The 19,557-nt window shown below is 43.7% G+C and overlaps 2 protein-coding genes across 6 annotated transcripts in view; both read left to right on the top strand.

Moving 5' to 3' along the window:
• The first annotated feature begins 444 nt into the window (after window positions 1-444).
• On the top strand, window positions 445-1,319 carry LOC120676755. The gene is made up of 2 exons (XM_039958084.1): window positions 445-584; window positions 662-1,319. Exons 1-2 carry the CDS (start codon window positions 464-466, stop codon window positions 1,219-1,221), a joined length of 681 nt encoding a protein of 226 aa, XP_039814018.1. The 5' UTR covers window positions 445-463; the 3' UTR covers window positions 1,222-1,319.
• A 1,767-nt stretch (window positions 1,320-3,086) lies between these two features.
• The window catches only part of LOC120672509 (structural maintenance of chromosomes protein 6B-like), a 30,658-nt gene continuing 14,187 nt past the window's right edge, over window positions 3,087-19,557 (top strand). Inside the window, exons 1-18 of one of the 5 annotated variants that reach the window (XR_005674162.1) lie at window positions 3,087-3,305; window positions 3,429-3,534; window positions 3,955-4,088; window positions 4,827-4,882; window positions 6,834-6,920; window positions 7,340-7,660; window positions 9,161-9,280; window positions 14,779-14,913; window positions 15,207-15,283; window positions 15,366-15,441; window positions 16,005-16,079; window positions 16,203-16,307; window positions 16,400-16,566; window positions 16,643-16,745; window positions 16,888-17,000; window positions 18,032-18,236; window positions 18,304-18,432; window positions 18,537-18,651. Coding sequence is in view for 4 of the 5 variants with exons in the window: in XM_039952934.1 (XP_039808868.1) it covers window positions 3,197-3,305; window positions 3,429-3,534; window positions 3,955-4,088; window positions 4,827-4,882; window positions 6,834-6,920; window positions 7,340-7,660; window positions 9,161-9,280; window positions 14,779-14,913; window positions 15,207-15,283; window positions 15,366-15,441; window positions 16,005-16,079; window positions 16,203-16,307; window positions 16,400-16,566; window positions 16,643-16,745; window positions 16,888-17,000; window positions 18,032-18,236; window positions 18,304-18,432; window positions 18,537-18,651 (2,233 nt within the window). In the remaining variant the exon portion in view is untranslated. The remainder of the gene's footprint in view (window positions 3,306-3,428; window positions 3,535-3,954; window positions 4,089-4,826; window positions 4,883-6,833; window positions 6,921-7,339; window positions 7,661-9,160; window positions 9,281-14,778; window positions 14,914-15,206; window positions 15,284-15,365; window positions 15,442-16,004; window positions 16,080-16,202; window positions 16,308-16,399; window positions 16,567-16,642; window positions 16,746-16,887; window positions 17,001-18,031; window positions 18,237-18,303; window positions 18,433-18,536; window positions 18,652-19,557) is intronic. The other 4 variants (XM_039952934.1, XM_039952935.1, XM_039952936.1 and 1 more) reach the window with 4 other exon arrangements.

The following is a 19,557-nucleotide window of genomic DNA, read 5'->3' as shown; positions in this document are numbered from 1 at the left end:
CTGAGTTTTTAGAAAGCAAATGGGCAGATATCGAAGATGGTCGATTTACTCATTCCAGGTTTTCAAATTTGGAGTGGTGGGACGGATTGAAATATGTCATCGACACAGTTCAAGCAATATACAAGTTCCTTTGCTTCGCTGATCAGGACAAGCGGCCCAACATGTGCGAAGTCGTGATGTCGTACCAGAATACGAGACAGGAGCTGCAATCTTTCTTTGGAAATAATGTTTCCACTCGGGACGAGTATCTTAAGGTTTTGGACGATAGGATGCGTGACATGTTCATAGACACGTATGTGGGTCCAGGTAAAACTATACGAGTCATCTATTTTGGAACTCTATGAAACTTATGCTTATTTGAAGTGATTTATATTTTGCAGCTGCTGTCCTAAATCCGAGGTATTCATACACGATGGAACCAACTCAAGAAATGTTCCATGGACTCAAGGATACATTTGAGCGCATGACGGATGTCCAGAGCGCCGTGCAGGCATTGCAGGAGCTTGAGGTGTTTCGGCAGAAGGTTGGCGAGTTTGGCAGTGAAATGGCAATGAGAATGGCGATGGATCCAAAGACATCCCCATGTAAGAGTTACTCTGTAAGATATTGTTGTTTTCTCTATATTTGAATATATTGCTTACATACTTGGTTGCACATACAGCGTCCTGGTGGATGATGTTCGGATCAAGCACTCCAAAGCTGCAGTATCTTGCCATGCGGTTTGTTTCACAATGTTGTTCGTCCAGTGGATGCGAGCGCAACTGGAGTACTTTTGCCTTGATGCATATAAAAGTTCGCAATCGATTGTCGCACAAGAAACTTAACAAGCTGGTCTATGTCAACTACAACCTTCGTCAGCGACTAGAGGAGGTCTCCGGCCCACCGATACGTGAAGAAGGTGATTTTATCGACCAGCTGGCCCATCTTTCATTTTATGATGAGAATAATCCGGTGCGGGAATGGATGGAATATGGTCGATCTAACCGCGCTCCAGTTCTGGACGAGGATGATGATGACGGAGACGTCCCTCTCCCGTCTCATATTGTCAGGGATCAAATAAACCTCTCAGATTTACGTGACACTACGGGGGATGCTTGCATCAGCGATTGGGCACGTAGACATGTGGGTGACACTCACCTAGGGAAGAGGAAATTCCAGAGGGGGCATACGAAGGGTGACTCGAAGCGTCAAAAACAAAAAGAAAAAGCAACAGCAAAATAAGTGAACAGCGACACGTCCACAGATGATGGCGATGGTGAGCGTAGTCCACCGTATCAAGAGACTGGGGATAGCAGCTCCGCTGGTGATGGTGACGGTAGTGACGGTGTAGATGCTGGTGGTGGTGGTGGTGGTGGTAGTGGTGGTGGTGGTATTCCCATTCGTTTCACAGGTATACATTGCACCTATATATGCACACCTGTTTCTGATTATGAGTACTAATTATTATATATGATTAATTGCAGGAGAGACTCAGTTCACACATGCTACTCAGGACCCCGATCATGGAGCACCGGAATCGCCGAGGAGAACGGTTGGACCGACGGACAACGATACTCCACAGTACTCTTCTTCCTCCTATAGCGATTCCAGGCACTCTTTTCACTATCCCATACCTGACATCAGCATGCAGCCACAGACGAGATGGGTGTACGAATGGAAAGACCCCCATTTTTACACTATGTTAGTTCAGGAATGAGAGACAACATCGGCGTGGACAGGGCAATCTTGGCAAGACTACAAGGCTGAACTGCTTAGAGTGCGATGTTTGAATGTGATGTCCATCGCCGAATACCAAATGGCGTCCAGAATGGGGGTCTTCCCATTCTTACGTTGAATTATTATTAATGTGTATCAGTGACTACTGTATTTGTAGGCACGATTATGACTATGCTATTTGTATGCACGCGCATTAATATTGTATATCTCTGCATAATTATAAATTGTTACTTTGGTGTGATATTTTACATTAATATTTGCATAGTTCATACCAAAATTTCCTTTTATTTCACACCACGGAACCAATTTAAAACTGTCGGTTTTTTTGTTCAAAGGCCGGTAACCGGTGAAACCGGTCCGGTTTTACCAACAAACCGGCCGGCTAACCGGTACTAACCGTTACAACGGGAACGTTTGAATTTGGTTTTGAATTTGGCCGGCCGGAACCGGTAACCGGTCCAACCGGTCCGGTTAGCCGGAACCGGTAAGCGGTCCAACCGGTCCGGTTAGCCGGAACCGGTGGCCGGCGGTTCGGTGGAATCGGTCGGATAAAAAAACCTTGCCGCGGCGGCGCTTCCCTCCCCGGGCGCGGGCCCATAGCGGACGGCCTCTACGTGCGCTCGGAATAGCGATTCGGGAGCTGCCCGCTGTTTTGCCGTATGCGTTTTCAATACCCGCTGCAGCTCTATTTTCGCTAAAACGGTACTGGAGGACCGGATAGCGGTTGCCTTACAGCTGCGGATAGTCTCACACTCGCACGTCCTGGAAAAAGATCCACCTGCATGCTTACTCAGCTACCATGTGCCACGGATAAAAAAATACAAACCGGACAAGCGAGTTAACGAGGAAAAAAATAGGAGGGACGAATAAAAAAACCTAGAAACCGGACAAGCGAGTTCGAGGAAAAGAATAGGAGGACAGATGAAAAAAAAAACAGAAACCAGATAAGCAAGTTAACGAGGAAAAAAAATTGGAGGGGAATGAAAACGCGGGTGAACGGGAGCGGCAATGGAGCGGGGCGCGCAGGTCGGCTCGGGTACCGAATATTATTCAGTACCGAGAATACTAAATAGCACTGGCCATATATAATATATAATATATGTAGTATATAATATATAATATATATAGTATAGATAGATAGAAATATAGATACAGACATAATAGATTATAGTATAAATATAGATAGTATAAATTTTCTCATTATAGATATACTGAACTCGATTTAATATTTTATATATGTATTTAAAAATTTGATGTGACGGAGAATTTGAAATTTTTGAAAACCGCCTAAACTCTTCCAATCCGATCCCCGCGCGCTCCCCGCGCCTATTTTTGGGGGGTTTTGGCGGGCTCCTTCCCACCGAAAAGCAACCACCGCCCACAGAACAAAACCCCCGCAAAATCCCCGCTCCCCTATTTTTCGGGTTTTTAGCTTCCACCGGCGTCCGGCGAGGGGAGAGAGAGAGGGAGGTCGCCGGCGATGGCGGCAGGGACGATCTCGCGCATCCGGCTAGAGAACTTCATGTGCCACTCCAGCCTCCACATCGAGCTCGGGGAGCACGTCAACTTCATCACCGGCCAGAACGGAAGTACGCCTCGCAAACCCTAATTCCCCCTCCCTCCCTAGCTCCCTCTTCGCTTCTCTCCCGATTTCTCGCCGGCCCCCTGACGATTGATGCTCTCTCTCCTCCTCCGCGGCGGCGGCGGCGCAGGCGGGAAAAGCGCCATCCTCACGGCCCTATGCGTCGCCTTCGGCTGCCGCGCCAAGAATACCCAGCGCGCCGCATCGCTCAAGGACTTCATCAAAACCGGCTGCAGGTTGCGTCCGCACCTTTTCCCTTTCCTCCCTTCTTTTAGCCCGAATTTAATGTTCAGAATCTTTGGGTGTTCCCTGATAAAATAATTAAAACCAATTTTATTTAGGCCACAGATTTCCGTGACCTTCTATTACTTTGTCGTCTGTTGACTGTCGTTGTGGAGCTACGAATATTGAGAACCACAAACATTGTGCTTAATGCCTACACCTAGTGTATCCCCAACATGCACCTCAAGCCCAAGGCTTTCACAATATATTGTGTCTGAAAAGGGAAAAATACTTTTCTCCACGATTTCCATAGATACAGTGGTTTCTGAATCTGCCATACGTATTCTTCCTTTTTCCATGTTCACTTAGTGTTTTGAGCCTCCTTTTGTCACCAGTTGTAACCTGCTTTAATTTGTTCACCTTTCATACTGCAGCTATGCATCCATTCTTGTTGATATTAATAACCACGGGGAAGATGCATTCAAGCATGAAGTATTTGGGAATGTAATCATACTGGAACGCAGGATTACTGAATCAAGTAGTTCTACAGTTTTAAAGGATCAACATGGTAATACTATATTTGTCCTCTGCAATTGCTGGTTGTGTCCTCCTATTGTAAATGACATTTCTTGGGAAAACTTGTTGACAATTGTCGGTTGCAGTTTTCATTCTAATATCCGTATTATTTGCTGTAATGTAATCTTATTGTAGTTTTCAATGTCAGTAGGCCAGATTTTTCATATCTAGGTTTTGTTTGATATTGTTAGATTATTAATCCTTTCTAGATTGTTGCCTTTCATTCAGTCACACTTGTAAGGGTCTTTTGCAGTATTAGGCTGCGGCAACTTTTCCATTCTTAGTTGTCACACCATTTCTTTCCTTTTCAGCATGCATATGTCCCAATTCCAAGTAAGCAAAAAGCTCATGTGCTCCTTACATGGCTCCTATCTGTGTATGTTTGTCCGAGGGCATAAATGTTGCATCCCACCATATAAACATATAATCATGTTCAGAGCATTAGTTGCCCTGTTTTTTTATATGTGTTACCTCCATTTTCATCATAAATACATAAAAGCCTATCAAACAAGAAATGAGAAACTGTAGCATCACAGAGACAACAATGGCTTTGGACCTAAATTACTGGCTGAAATTTGGAATGGCAGTAAGATGAATTAGATGGATTGATAATGGCGGTAAATTTGCTAAATAGAACTAATAGGATATCTTCTTTTATTTTATTATTTTATTACTTTCCCATGAATTCTTGTGTTACATCAACTGTTAATGTCTGCATGTACTGGAACAGGGAGGAAGGTGGCGCATCGCAAAGATGATCTTGTCGAAATAATTGAGCATTTTAATGTAAGTTGCTTGATGACTTGAATGGTATGCGTAGAACACTCTTGTTTGTTTGAGCTGTTTCATCATTATTCTTTTTATGGACTTGGTAACTGGTTCAAAGTAGGCAAAACATGAGTGTATGATTATTAAGTTGATGATTGCCACACTACCATACAGACATCCTAACATGGTACGTAAGCAGTGTTCGAGAAAAAACATGGTATGTAAGCAAATTTAATCAGCAATTTAGGAGCAGATTATACCTCACACTTCTCTTCTTGGTGTGCCCTTCTCCCATACAAGCCCCCAAATCTTTCCAATATGCTGAGAAAACAGACAGCTTGAAAAAAAGGGGCAAAAACTGAATCGAGCAATGACATCAGTAAATTTTCTATCACCCTTGCTTCATATGATTGAATTGTAGCAGCAACAGAGTCAAGAAGAAAATTCTCTTTGGATTTTCTTTTCTCAAACATGTAGGAGAGCTGTGGGTCATTTCATTAACAAGAATGGTGTGCAACTGTAAAACACCACAAGGCTCCTTGTACTGCCCGAGCCACACTGGGAAATTTATCGATCAGTCTTCCATCTGTTCTTCCATCTAACTTGAATGTGCAAGCAGGGTACTTCAAGACTCCTTGTCTTTCTCTTGGTCTGCCTTTGTGACCACCTTTGGATGTTGGTTTGTGATTTGTGAACACGGAGAAGAGAGTGATCTCAGATTTCTAACTGATGTGAGGAGATTCTTGCCCAAAAACATTCATTCAAGACACTGCTAGCTATGTAGCCCATATCACAGCTCTGCTGTCAGGGGGCATTACTAAAAAACTTGACCTGCGGGGGGCAAGCTGCCCCCGCGGCATTACATTTAAGAAGAAGACCTTCTCACACAGGCCGAGAAAACCCCCGAACCCCGGTCCCGTCCTGACACTGGGAGGCGTTACCCGTGAGACTACCTACCTGGGCCATACACGGGCCTCAGGCCGACCTGGGCCGCTTCTTTACCAGTGCTTTGGCACACGGGACCGGCGAGGGGATTTATTTAACCCCAGCCTGAAATTCGCTCCCATGGGGAGTCGAACCCAGGACCTGAGGAGGTGCTACTCACAGTCACAAGAACTCACCCAAGTCAGTACAAACGTTGATGCCTACAGCCATCCCGCCTACGGTGACACCTTGGTAGTCTCCTTCTCTGTGCCTTCCTCTGTTGCCTATCCTGTATGTTACACGTGCCTCACCAGGAATTCCTTGCCCCCAACCAATCGCATATGGAACTTTGGCTATCTGTTGCACAGCACATGCAGATCCTCTCAGGTTGCTGAATCCGCTGGTAACCCAATCCAGCCTGACCGGTAGTCAAGGAATTGTGTTGTTCCCTTTTTAATCATTTTCATTGTGGATTGGAGGGGAGCGAGGTTCAATCCAACAGGAGGAATGGCCGAATGAGTGTATCCAAACAAGCACTAAGAGGATATGGCAATGGACGTGGCTTGGGTTCTCGACCCCTCTTGTTCTATCATCTCAATCTATTATTCATCTCCCTCTTCTAGTACCCTAGTTCCCTTCAAGTATTGCTTTACCCTTATGGCTTTCGTATGCATGTAAGTTACCCTCGTACTAATCAAGGTTCCCAACAATGTATCATTTTTGCTTCTGATTGCTGGGTAGGTAAGTGAAGTGTTTTACTATATAAATGATTTGTAGTTTCTTTACAGCATTTCATATCTTATGAATGCTTTGGTAAGAACAGTACTTCGTGCATTCATTCTATAGATATCTTCTTTTATTTTAATTTTTGTACCTTTCTGCTGGAGTAGTTGTAATGTGATAACTGGGAAAACAGTTCTACTTCATGCATTCATGCTATACATATCTAATATTTTTTATCTTTATACATTTCCGCTGGAGTATTTGTAATGTGATAGCCGGATATATGTTTTCTTCATTGTGATGTATCTGTGTGATTTTTCAGATTGATGTTGAAAACCCATGTGTAATTATGAGTCAAGACAAAAGCAGAGAATTTTTACATTCAGGAAATGACAAGGATAAGTTTATGGTAATCAAATTATTAGGTTTCTAGCAATACCATCACATATAACGGTCTCTCTTTCTGTAAATTTTTATCTATGCAATGGAACTTCTGTGCCCAAATTCATGTGCTTCTCAAGGGTCTATTATGTTGATGCAAATTCACGTACCTCTCAGTGCCCTCTACGTCGTAAATTTTTATTCTTGCTGAACTACATAATGATTGTTGTTACATGAGAAAGATGTTAATTCGTTGACAGGCCAGATTTCTGAATATTCTGTATCGTTTTAGATAACCTTGAGCACTTGAGCCTTATTACATTGCGTTGCAGTTAAATTGATTTCAAAAGTGTGCATACCTGTTCATTTTTTATACTCTCCTCCAATATAACTGATTACCTGGCCTCATTTTAGGTTTTAACCGTCATACATTCTGTTTTGCTTCAGTTCTTTTTCAAGGCTACTCTTCTTCAACAAGTGAATGACTTGCTTGGTTCAATAAGAAAGAACCTAAATGTTGCGGACTCCATAGTTGAAGAGCTGGAAAGATCGATTATGCCAGTGCTGAAGGAACTTGATGATATTCAGGACAAAATAAAGAATATGGAACATATTGAAGAAATAGCACATGAGATTGAGAACCTGAAGAAAAAATTGGCCTGGGCATGGGTTTATGATGTTGACAAAAAGATTGGGGAACAAACAGAGAAGCTTGAGAAACTCAGAGAGCGTATCCCTGCATGCCAAGAACGAATTGATCGAAATACAGTGAGTTGCTATTTTATGGGAACGATCCTGTGTCATTTTTTCTTAGAGCAATCCAACATACTTTTGTAGATTTACCGTGTCCATGATATGCATTTTTTAGTTAACTTCCTGGCTTGTTCAGTTTCTAGTCAAGTAACGGAGTGAACTTTGATCAAAGCTGTTTGTTTCATTTGTACTGTACGTAGAAAATTAGGTCAGCTAGTTAGCGCTAGTTATATTGCTGGGTATTAACACCAAGGTGACGTTTCAATAGACTTGGAAAGGGATATGTGTTAGCAAGGGATATTGTTCTCATGGGCTCTAGTCACACCTGGCTGCATGGGCCTGTACACCATGCGCCGGCCCTGATAGCATTAGGGTAGGTGTGCGTCTGATTAGGCAAGGATCTCCTATTTGTTGGGTGTTTCTATAAACCCTAGGCCATCCTTGCCTATATATGTAACTCATGCCTCACACCCTAATCAATCAATCTTTCTGAGCCATATTGCTTTCAATATGAAATGATATGGGTTGTGGTTTGGGAAATAATAACATAATCCCATTCTAACGTTTGGCATGTATGGCATAAGGGCTGGAAGAGGAAAAGAGATGCACAATTGACTAAAATACCCCTGCTTGTAAAGGCTTCCTTCAGCATGAGAATCTCATATCCTAGTCAAAACCAGTACCCCCATCAGGATATGACTACTAGGATATGGGCTCATCATTTCCTTATCCAAACCCTCTAACCATTGGAATTGTCTTCCATCTATGTCCCATTCCCACCTGTAGGATAATAGAAGGCCAGCCCGCGGACTGCGACACCCAGGTCAGTTCTTTACGATCTGTTGCTGCTTGACGACGACGGCAGTGGATCGGATCGATTGGCCACCAGACTGTGGAGGGCGCGGCCCCCAGGATGCCGTCACGGAGGCACGCTAGAGGCGCACCGTCAGGGACGGCTGGTGGCGCGTGAAGAACAGAGGCGTGAGGGGCAGCAGAAAAGTTAGGGTTTGTGGCCTGGGATCTTAGACCTAAACTTGTGATACCATGTAGGATAATTGAATTGGTGTAATGGATTGTATTGCATTGAGGCCTCGTAGGCGGAATATATAGGAGTACATTGCTTAGGGGGCAAGTAGTCTCCCTTAGAGATAAGGCAAGCCACGATTATAGTATCCTAATCTACCATATCTGGAGATATCCCAATAACACAACCTCTCATTTCCATGAATCTAAACGCTACCCAAAGTAATTCCGAGTATATTTAAAATATCTGTAGTTAGTTTCTGTCTTCAGTTTGAAGTCATCATTTATTCATTTACTATTACTAAATTGTTGAAATGGAGCCGTTATGCTTCTAGTTTCTTTCGTTCCAGTAGATTATGATATCTTTTCCCTACTCCCCAGGAATATTGTACCCTTGTTGTAAAATTTGTGTGCTCAATTGATAATTTAGGTGTACCAGGTCTGAAATGTTAAAATAGGTTGCTAACTGAATTCATTTGTTATATCTTCTAGGCCATTATAGAGGAACTGAGGAAAGAATTTATTGTGAAGAAAGAGAATGTAAGATCTTTTCTGGAGAAGACTCAAGAAGTAAGGAGGATGAAGGAAAAAATGCAACACGACATTCATGAGGTATGTTATTGGCTCAAGTAGCCCCCAGTGCTGTTGTATACATTGTTTCTGATGTTTTATAATAATTATCTAAATATGCGATGGCTTGTAAATAATAACCATGCTGGGATGGCAATATTAACTCATTATTTGCGCTGTGTCATGTTTTTCAATTTGAATAATAGAAGTGTACTGTGCATGGCTTCATGAATATGAAATTGGACCCACTGCAGTACCTATACTTCACATGTTGCAGTTTACTACTATTTTTATACTTCTCAAGTTCTCATTTTGGTGTTAATTATGATCTGAACTTTACCTTTAGGCCATGTATATTGGCCACCTTTTACTACTAAAATCAATATAATAAAAAACTCGACCTGCGAGGGGCAAGCCGCCCCTCGGGCATTAATGTAAGAAGACCTCTCACGCAGGCCGAGAAAACCCCCGAACCCTAGGGGCGCCGTAACCCATACCGTAACCCGTGTGAGAGCAGGCCGGGGTAAGTCGGGACCTATTTCCATGTGCTTTGGCGTGTAGGCAGGCGAGGGGATTTTTTTTTAACCTCAGCTTGAAATTCGCTCCCACCAAGAGTCGAATCCAGGACCTGAGGAGTGCTACTGAGACCATCTAACCAATCCGGCTAGGCACCCTTTCGCCTAAAATCAATATAATTGATGGGCAAAATGTATATTTGCAACTAATTGAATATCTGAATTAGATTTTGCCATCAATCAATCTGTAATCACAAAATTGCCTCTGGAAGCCCCTCTAGTTCTTTCTGTTTGCCACTGGTTGCGACTTTCTTTAGGTAATATTGTCAATTGGGCGTAAAAAGTATTCAGAAAATGTATTTTGACAAACAAATGGAAGAGGAAAGGACCAAATTACCCCGAGTGCCTTTTCAATCGACCGATTCTCTTCTGATTCCCATTCTATGTTGGCCTAGCTTCCACGTTAATCAATGGCTGTTTATTCGTCGTCGTCATCACATGTTCTGCTGCTTGCCGTCTTGCAGCAGTGATCTCTTTATCTTCTCTTTGGCTGGTTTGACACATCTCACTGTTATTGTCATGTTCAAAGTCTCCAAAGCAAGGCTCGTGTTTGAGGAGTTGATGTACTGGTTTGTGAAGACTCGGGCTATTCGTTGAAGTACGGTTGTGAAGGCGATACCCTCTTGTGGAGGAGATTCTTTTCTACATCGACATGTTCAAGAGTTGCACGCTTCGACGACATCTTTGATTTCGGACTTTGGATGTATCTTTTTCTTTTTGTTGAGCCTAGTGCTTAGTATCAACTATCCAAATGCAACATCATTGCATTCACGTTACATTTGAGAGGGGGTGTTAAGGTATAAGAGTCAAGAAGTCAAGGGTAGTCTAGTCTTTTCCTATTCTAGGGTTTGGGTGCTCTCTTGTACTCTATATATTGCCCTTTGGGCCTAACTCAATACATCAAGTCCTCTATTTGTAACAACTCACACATAGGCACAAGGTAGAATGGGGAACAGGGGAAACAGCAAGAACATTGATGCTGTTGAACTGAGCTGGAGCTGCTCCTACTCCTTGTGTATATCACAAGTACAGTATGTCACTACCAACTACTAGATAGGCCATACCCCTCTATTAGCATTACTGTTGCAACATACTCCCACTGGTACTGCCTGATCAGTGGCGGATCCAGAAAAAATACAGGGGGGGGGGCTGAAGTGTAAGAGAGTCCAAGTTCATGGTATTCCATGTAAGACCAACATTGAAGTTTTACATCACGGGAACAAGCAAATTATGCAATTTAAATCGGTGCTTACATACATACGTACCCAAGGAAGTAGATGACATGGGAGGCCTTCTTCGCCACCAGCCGCCCCTGTCCCAGCTCGGTTACCACCTGGTGCTGTCCTCCGCAGCCATACCTTTCTACATGGTGTCAGAAGGTCACGATCCTGTGACCTAACTAGGCTTCCACTGCCGCCGCCGCCGCGCCGCCCCCGGGGAGATCGATCTCCGCCGGGGGTAGCGCCCTCGTAGGATGCCCGGCGGATCCTTCTGATCCGTCGTGCCTGTCGTCGTCAAGCACAGCAAGGGGACCTACCTCGCCGCCAGGATTCGTCGCCAGCGCCGTCGTCTTCGCCTCCCCCGCCGAGCACCCCGTCGGCCACGTGCCCCCCCATCCTCTCCTCCAACACCGTCGCCACCCCTGCCCTGAGCGCGACCTCGCCGCGCCTTGCGCCGTCGCCACCCCTGTTCTGAGCGCGACTTGGCTGCACCTGCGCGAGTCCGTGGCTGCGGAGAACTGTGGGGGCGCCGCCGCCGCCGCCGTCGCAAGATTGGGGGCGCCTGAAGGTCGTGCGCCGCCCTTCGCCCGCCGGTCCAGCCGTTCTGCCTGCGGCCGCGGATGGACCCGCCAGGGTGGCGGCTCGGCCCGATGCCTTTGTCATCGTCGCCGGGCTCTGGTGGCGCACCTGCCTAGTACCCATGGTCCTGCTGCTGCTGTTTTTCTTTTCCGATCTAAGATCGGTTTGTGTCGCCCTGCCGTTCGTCGCCGCATCGTCGTCGACGCTCCCGAGAACGAGGTTGCTATTGCGCGCCCTCACAGGTTGCAGCATCGACGCTCGTGGTCAAGCCATCATTGCTGGTGTCGCCGCCTTTTCAGGTGGTGGCGCCATCCGCTACTGGTCCTCGTCAAGCTGGCACTCGATCCGAGTCTGCGCCTACTGCCGTTCTCGCACGGACACCGCCGCCGATGTTGTTGAAGGAAGACCCCCGTGCGCTTTTCTGCTGCCTGGTCTACCATCGCTATCCGCCGCTCACTGTCCTGCTGATGTCCTCGGCCAGAAGCTGCTGGTCTTGTGTACTTAGGCGCCTCGACGATGCTTCGGACCCGCGCCCTCCTCCACTGCTTCGACCACGTCCACCTCGACCTCGGCTACTTTGGCACTAAGGGGTTATCATCTGCATGAGCTACTCCAGTCGAAGCATTCGCACCGGCGTTCCGACTGCGGGGGGATATCTACATTGTTCTCCAGTTTGTCCGTTTGTGTTGCTACCGCTACGACTGCGGGGGGATGTTAGAGTATATTAGGCAACTTCGGATATGGTTAGTTTAGGATTGATTGTAATCCCGAGATAACCTTCCTTATCTCTAGGAGAGGCTACTTGCCCTCCAAGTCATGTACTCCTATATAATCAGCCCAAGGGGCTCAAGCAATATATCGACCACATTATACGCAACCATACCTTCCTACACGATGCAAATCAATCTTCATGAGAAGTAATCTACACACAATGAAACAATAAAACAAATTAGAGACAAGCCTAAATTTTACTTGAAAGAATTTAAATTATCAAACAAGGGTAGAATGAAGCATACCACCATATTCTTTTTAGGCACTAACATATGACGCTCTTTCATCTCTTCAAATCTCTTAATTATTTTTTCATTACTAATGTTTCTAAATAGTTCCTTCTCGGTGTAGCATATCATCAAGTCATTAAGCCATTCATCTCCCATTTTATTACGCAGATCTGTCTTTATAATATACATAGCTGGAAAGATCCGCTCAACTGAAGCTGTTGCCACTGGAAGTATAAAAAATATGACATTCATACCATGCGCATGCAAAAAAGCCAAATTGAGCATTTGAGCTAGAAATTTTTCAGTACCTAGGAATTTTTCCTGTTCTCCTATCTGGCCATCTCCTTTGTGCTGCACGTGCTGGTGTGCTATGCTGCAGTGCCTGCTACGGCCGCTCGGCTGCCCGCTTGGCCGTGCTCCGTGCTCGGCCACTGCGCCCATGCTCGGGCGCTGTGCCTGCCTACCCCCTGCGCAGGCTCTTGCAGGCTGCGGCGCTGGCGCAAGGGCCGTGACCCTGTCCGGCCGCCCGCCGCCCCCCACCGGCCACTGGACAGCGGAAACCTGCTTGCCTGGCTAGGGCCGAGTGGCCACCGAGCAGCCAAGGCTTGAGGCGATTCGCCGGGCGAGCAGGAGCAGGCGTAGCTGCCGACCTCAGATCCACGGAGGAGACGAGACGGAGAGAGAGCTAGAGATCGAGAGAGATAAGAGAGACCGAGAGGGGACAAAAGGCTGGTTCTGGGCTTTACATTTGGGAAGAAATCTGGCCCAAGTGGCTAGCCGAGCATCCCAAACGCCGGACGGACTTCATCTTGTTCAACCTCCAGACCCTCCTAACTTCTCTCCCATGGCAGAAAAAGTTACCACTGTGGTAGGGGGGGGGGGGGGGGGCTCCAGAGGTTCTCCGGTGGTAGGGAGAGCTCTAGCCCCGGCCGCCCCACCGGTAGATCCACCATTGTGCCTGATGCTGTCACACAACAAGCTGAGCATGGTCAAAAAGACATGGGGCACTATCTGCTTCTGATATGCAAATCATGCAAGCATTGCTTAACTATTCATTCAAATTGCCATGGCCAGTGTCTTTCCTCCAGTCCTCTGCCTCTACCTCTTCGTCCTCGATGCATACCTTGCTCCTGCCTGTCCCACCATTGTGCTGCTCCAAAGCCAGTGTCATGCTCCTCCACAGCAACTAATGCCCTCTGCTGGGGCTCATCTCCAGACGCCGCTGCTCAGCATAGCTGGTCCAAAGCTCTGCTGGTGACAAGCTCCCCAATCCCCATGCCTGCCCGGTGTGGAAGGAGCTCTGGGCTTGGTGTTGAATCTTGAAAGATGCTGGCAAATGGGGAGACCGGCACATGTCACTGCGGGATAGAGCAGACAGGGCATCAGCACTGTGAGGGGGGTCACGCTTTGCTTGCCAGCTGGTCGAACATGAGGCCGGCAGGGGTTGTTGGTCACCAGTGAAAACAGTTTGAGGGTGACAGTGGGGCATTTGTGTCAAGTATAACCATGTTAGTGAGGTGTAATGGTCTATCTGCCCCCTGGCAAGTTTGATGGGTCAAAGGTTGTTCAAGTGGCAAATATGCAGGGTCTTTTTTCTGATGGCAAGCTGACAGTAACGGTTCAACCAGTGGTAAACATGCATTGACCATATATTAGCTCACATTTACCACTTCTTACGATTGCTCACTTGCCACCTTAATCAAGTGATCTGAATATGCTTATATGAGCATGCATATCTTTAATAAATGTATCAGTTAAGCGATTTAATTGAGAAAACAAGTTACACAGATGTAAATTTAGAATTATACATTGCAAATTATGTTAAACTTTAGGGGCTGTTTGGGAAGGCTTCTCCCAAAATGGCTTCAGCAGTGAAGCCAAAGCTGGTTAGGCCAAAAAAACTGGCTTCACCTGGCTTATAGTTCATTTTAGCCTGAGCTTACAAAACAGCTTCACACTACAATGCCTTGTTTCGTGCAAAATAGTTGAAGGCGAAGCTGAATAAGCCCTCCCAAACAGGCTCTTGCTGTTTTGTGTGACAAATTTCCTAAAATTTGAAGTACTGATGCAACTTACATCTGTCTTTTCCAATCAGGTAGATGAATATTGTTGCACTATTACTTGTTAGTTGTCTTCTTAATTATTCATGTCTCTTTACTTTGCAGGCTGTGAAACTGAAAATGGATCTAGAGAAAGAGCATGCACGTGGTATGCAAGTGTTGAATAAAATGAATACCCGTGTCAGACAACTTGAAGCGCAAGTTCATGAATTTCAGCTAAAGCACATGCAGCAAACCCAGGTGAACCTATTTTTTCTAAATGCAATTTTCTATTTAAAAAGTAAGTATCTAATACAATTTGCTAGTAGTCCGCATGATTGGTTGTAGTTGGGTATGGAATTAAACAACTTGCCTGGTCAGAAGGCCTGAACCACAACCGTATGCCCTATGCTGGCATATACCCCTTATTGGGTATTTTGATATTGGTCAGCAATGCTGTGCTATATTCCTTTTCACTTAATTTGTATATTCATTTGGCTTTGGAACTTCCAAATTTTCTATGTCATCTAAAGCATTTCTGTATGAAATTGAAGGCTGAAGTATTTCAAGTTGAGGATAGCATATGGGAATTACAGCAGGAGATCAATTCTGCTAATTTAAGTGCTACAAGGTAGTTTTTTTTTCATCCTTATATTACTTCTGCTTTAGGTTTTACTTATTGGATGTTTGATGCTACCATGTGTGTCATTCAGGTTAAGTGAGGAAGAAAAGAAATTATCCGAAGAACTACAGGACATTATTAAAAGCATCAGTGACATTGGAAAAGAGGTACTTGTAACTCTAGCCTCTCCAAACTGGGTCATAGTATCCAGAGTGTCTTATTCATTGCAGTTTTGTTATGCTTCTCAAATGTGGTACTACCTCCTTTTCAAATTTTGCTATGTGCCTCGATGTACACTATGTCACTATGTCTAGATACATAGCAAAAAATATGTATCTAAGAAAGCCAAAACAAATTGTAATTTTGGACAGAGGGAGTACAAGATAACCAGCTTTCTGCACAATGAACTGCCCTCTTGAACACCATCTGAGCAATCATAGTAGCCACACCAAACATTGGTAGTATCTATGCCACATCACATGTGTTGCAAAGTGACAAAACTAGTCGAGACAGTGATGTGATTCTGCCTTTTTCCTTCAAACCTGTATGCTCATATCGTTTCAAACCTAGATTAGATTAGATTTGTTGGTTTGTTTTGTTTGACCATGCACCTTCACTTTTTCCTTAGATCCACTAGTCACAGTTATCTGCACCATACAAAGTTTGCCTGTGCTGCTATGATTATGTTGCGGCCTCCCTACTGTATATTATGTTAAATGTTACTTTGCAGATAGATGAAGATGGGCGTAGGATCAATCAACTGAAATCTCAAATTGAGGATCTCAGACGACGCCAACATGATAAGGTAATATTCGGTGCTTCAGGAAGCATTAATATTTCTACTGTGATAGTGCTGTGTTTTCTGACTTCTTCAGTAGCAACTATTTGGTAGTTTTTTGATTCAAATGCTTGGGATGCTTCTTCGCAGCTAACAGCATTTGGAGGGGATAGAGTTCAGAGCCTCTATAGATCTATAGAGAGGCACCATAGTAGATTTAAATGCCCTCCTATTGGTCCAATAGGATATCATGTGGTATGACATAACTATACTGATTGTTGTCTCTGTTGATTACGAAAACTGCTCATTATGGGCTTCACTTTTTTATGTTGCTTATTTTGATGCAGCAACTGGCTAGCAACTGCTGGTCCCTTGCAGTTGATTGCGCATTAGGGAGGCTACTAGATGCTTTCATTGTCTCATGTCATAAGGATTCACTCGTTTTACGAGAGTGTGCGAAAGAAGTAAAATATCACAACCTTCAAATTATTATATATGACTTTTCTAAACCACGGTAAGCTGATAATTTTGCACTGTTTTGTTCATCTTTGGGTTCATCTCATATGAATTTTTATTCCTTCTTTGAATAGACTTGTCATTCCAAATCATTTGCTTCCTTCAACAACACACCCGACAATACTTTCGGTTATCCATTCGGAAAATCCTACTATACTAAATGTATTGGTGGATCAGGTAGTGCATCATGTAAACTTCACAAAATTGTTTATTTGTAGTTTTCAATAACCGTGTAATATTCTTTGTCTTTTTCTTGTTCAGATGCGTCAGTTTTTAAAATAGTTTGACCAACACTTTGCTAAAAGTATCGCTATTTCAGGGCCACACAGAGAGGCAGGTCCTAGTTCAAGATTATGAAGCGGGAAAGTCTGTTGCATTTGATAAGAGGATACGAAATCTAAAGGAAGTATATACTTCTGATGGTAGCAAAATGTAAGTCTCATTGATATTGCAATGCTGCTTGTGTGGAACAGGTTTTGGTCATACTCTTTTTAACTCTAGGCATTTATGTATTATCTATTTAGAAATCTACATTTTCTTCTTAACATATAGGAGAGCTGTGTATCATTGCATTAATAGAAGAAAGAAGACGTACAACACATAAAACACACTCACGCCTAGCTATATTTAACATACACGCCTGTTTATATAATAGAAATGACCCAACTTTAGAAGTACTGTCTTTGCAATGGTAAGCTTTCGGTACTAGAATGGCTACCCCCTCCCCTCACAAACACATAAAAAACTTATGCAAAGACAGAACTTCAGCATGCATTACCTGGTTATGTAATTTCAGATTACTCCTGTCCGATTTTGTGTAATTTTTCAATTTGAATGTTCACTTGGCGGTTTTCTGCCTGCTGAGGTTTTCAGAAAAGTCAACTGCAACTGCCTTAACAACTTTTTTCCTTCCGGTTATGGTTAGAAATTTGAATCTAGAATGTTATGACATGATTTCTTAACCCCTTACAAATTTATCACTATACTGATGAGGTAGTGAGCAATTTTTTTTGAGATAATTTGGGGGGTTTTTCAGATGTTCACTGGTTAAGAATTGTTTGTTATAAGTTGCATTAAATTTGGCTGTGAACATGGTGTATTGCGAACACTGAAAGTCAAGGGTACAGATTTGCAACCTTCAAAGGTGGTAGTTTGCATCAACTAAGAAATTCAGGGTTTATGTAGCGGGCACAGATGGTAAATGGACGATTCTCCTATCAGCAATATGAGAAGGGGTGCAATTTGAATTTGGAGAAGTGTAGGCTTTGACAAAAGTTGAACATCTGAAAAGTAATAATTTTTTTCCTGATATGTATCTGGTAATTATTTTCAACTCTTAATAATGGGCTATAAGGAGATGTTTTCAATTCCTGCATCATCTTCACTGATTTTTTTAATATTTCAAAGTGTCTTTCAGAAAAGGTCTGATGAGCTTTTTATGGATCTGTTTCAATTGATCGCAGGTTTTATAGAGCCTCTGTTGAGACCATTCTTCCTCCAAACAGAAAGTGGAGGGCTGGTCGTTTGTGCACTTCTCTAGGAGAAAAAATAATTGAAATAGAGAATGAAACTGCTGAAATTAAGAAAATAAACTCTGAGAGGTGGGATCGCAAAGGAAAATTAGTTATTGATCGAGACAACATCAATTCAAAATTAAGAACGTTAAAGGTAAAAATTATGATTGCTCTGCATTTTGCTTTTAAGTTTTCCAATAGCAATTTCTCGTATTCCATAGAGAAAAAGAGAAGATGAGGAGCAGCATCTGGAGCGTAAAAAGGTTCAGTTGGATGACACCAAGAAAATTTCTATTGCCAATAAGCATGATACTGCTGTGGATACCTCTGAGCTAGAGGCTGAAATGATGGTTTGTTCTTTTTTGTTCCTTTAGTACAATTTTACTGCATTGCAACCAATCCTTATTATCTGAGCGAGAACCTCATGAATTTACCTTGTTACTTAATTCTGCAGCAAGTGAAGGAGGACATTGGGAACAAAGAATTAGTTCTGGAGAAAATTAATTTGAAACTTACAGATGCTTTGCGAGAAGAGAATGATAAAAGAGCTTCTTACAAAAATTTTATTGGTAAGGGCATGAGCAATGTATATTGTTGAAGTGGTTAGTAACACTGGGACCCAACCAAGGAGTAAATAGTTTAGTGAAACTTCACAATGCTTACGTTTTGGAGTGGTAAACAAGGTGGGTCCCACTGAGATAAAAAAGTTCCATCTCCAACGTCCAACCTCCCGTGATTCCTTCTACCAGCAAATCTGACACATGCACCTCACTTTTTTATTCACTCTTACCCAGTAGTAAGACTACTACCCGGTAGTTGTTACTACTGATTCCCACAATGCTTCTTACCGGTAGCAAGGTATTCTTTATTCCTTCTTACCCCCTTCTTACCTCCCATTGCGGGTGCCCTAACATCTTCTATTTCCATATACTTTATTGTCATATTAGAGTTATATGGTTATAACAACCTTGAAGATATAAATAGTCAGTTGCGGAGCTGTGCAAATGGCATATGATGTGGTCTGCTCTATTATTAACTGAATGATGATAGAATGTTAACAGATTGGATCTCCCTTGACTTGCCCTCACGCAGGAGGCTCTGAGCTTCACAAGGTCATCCTTCTGCTTGCCCAAACACACGCCAACAACCAGGCTAAATAGCCTGTATCCTAACAAACCACTCCTACATTTAAGTTGTTGGGATCTTTACTTCTTAGATGCCCAAACAGGGAGCATGAACAGTATGAAAATGACAATAAAAGTAGGTACTAAATTCTCTAGTAAATCACCAGAAAATTCACCCCCCTACACTGTGGAGAGAGGGGGCTATTTATACCCCTGGGCCTCGGTCAGATATTCCCAAATTGCCCCCTTCCAACTCATGTACAGCTCATTTACGTTCTCACACGCACGTCTCCTCCCGACGAAGGTTCTAAAGACCTTCGTCCGGGTTGCACTCTGCATTTAACAACCTTC

This window comes from Panicum virgatum, chromosome 5N (assembly GCF_016808335.1).
Source record: "Panicum virgatum strain AP13 chromosome 5N, P.virgatum_v5, whole genome shotgun sequence".
In the NCBI taxonomy this organism is placed as follows: Eukaryota; Viridiplantae; Streptophyta; class Magnoliopsida; order Poales; family Poaceae; genus Panicum; species Panicum virgatum.
This window is presented reverse-complemented; position numbering and strand designations above follow the sequence as displayed.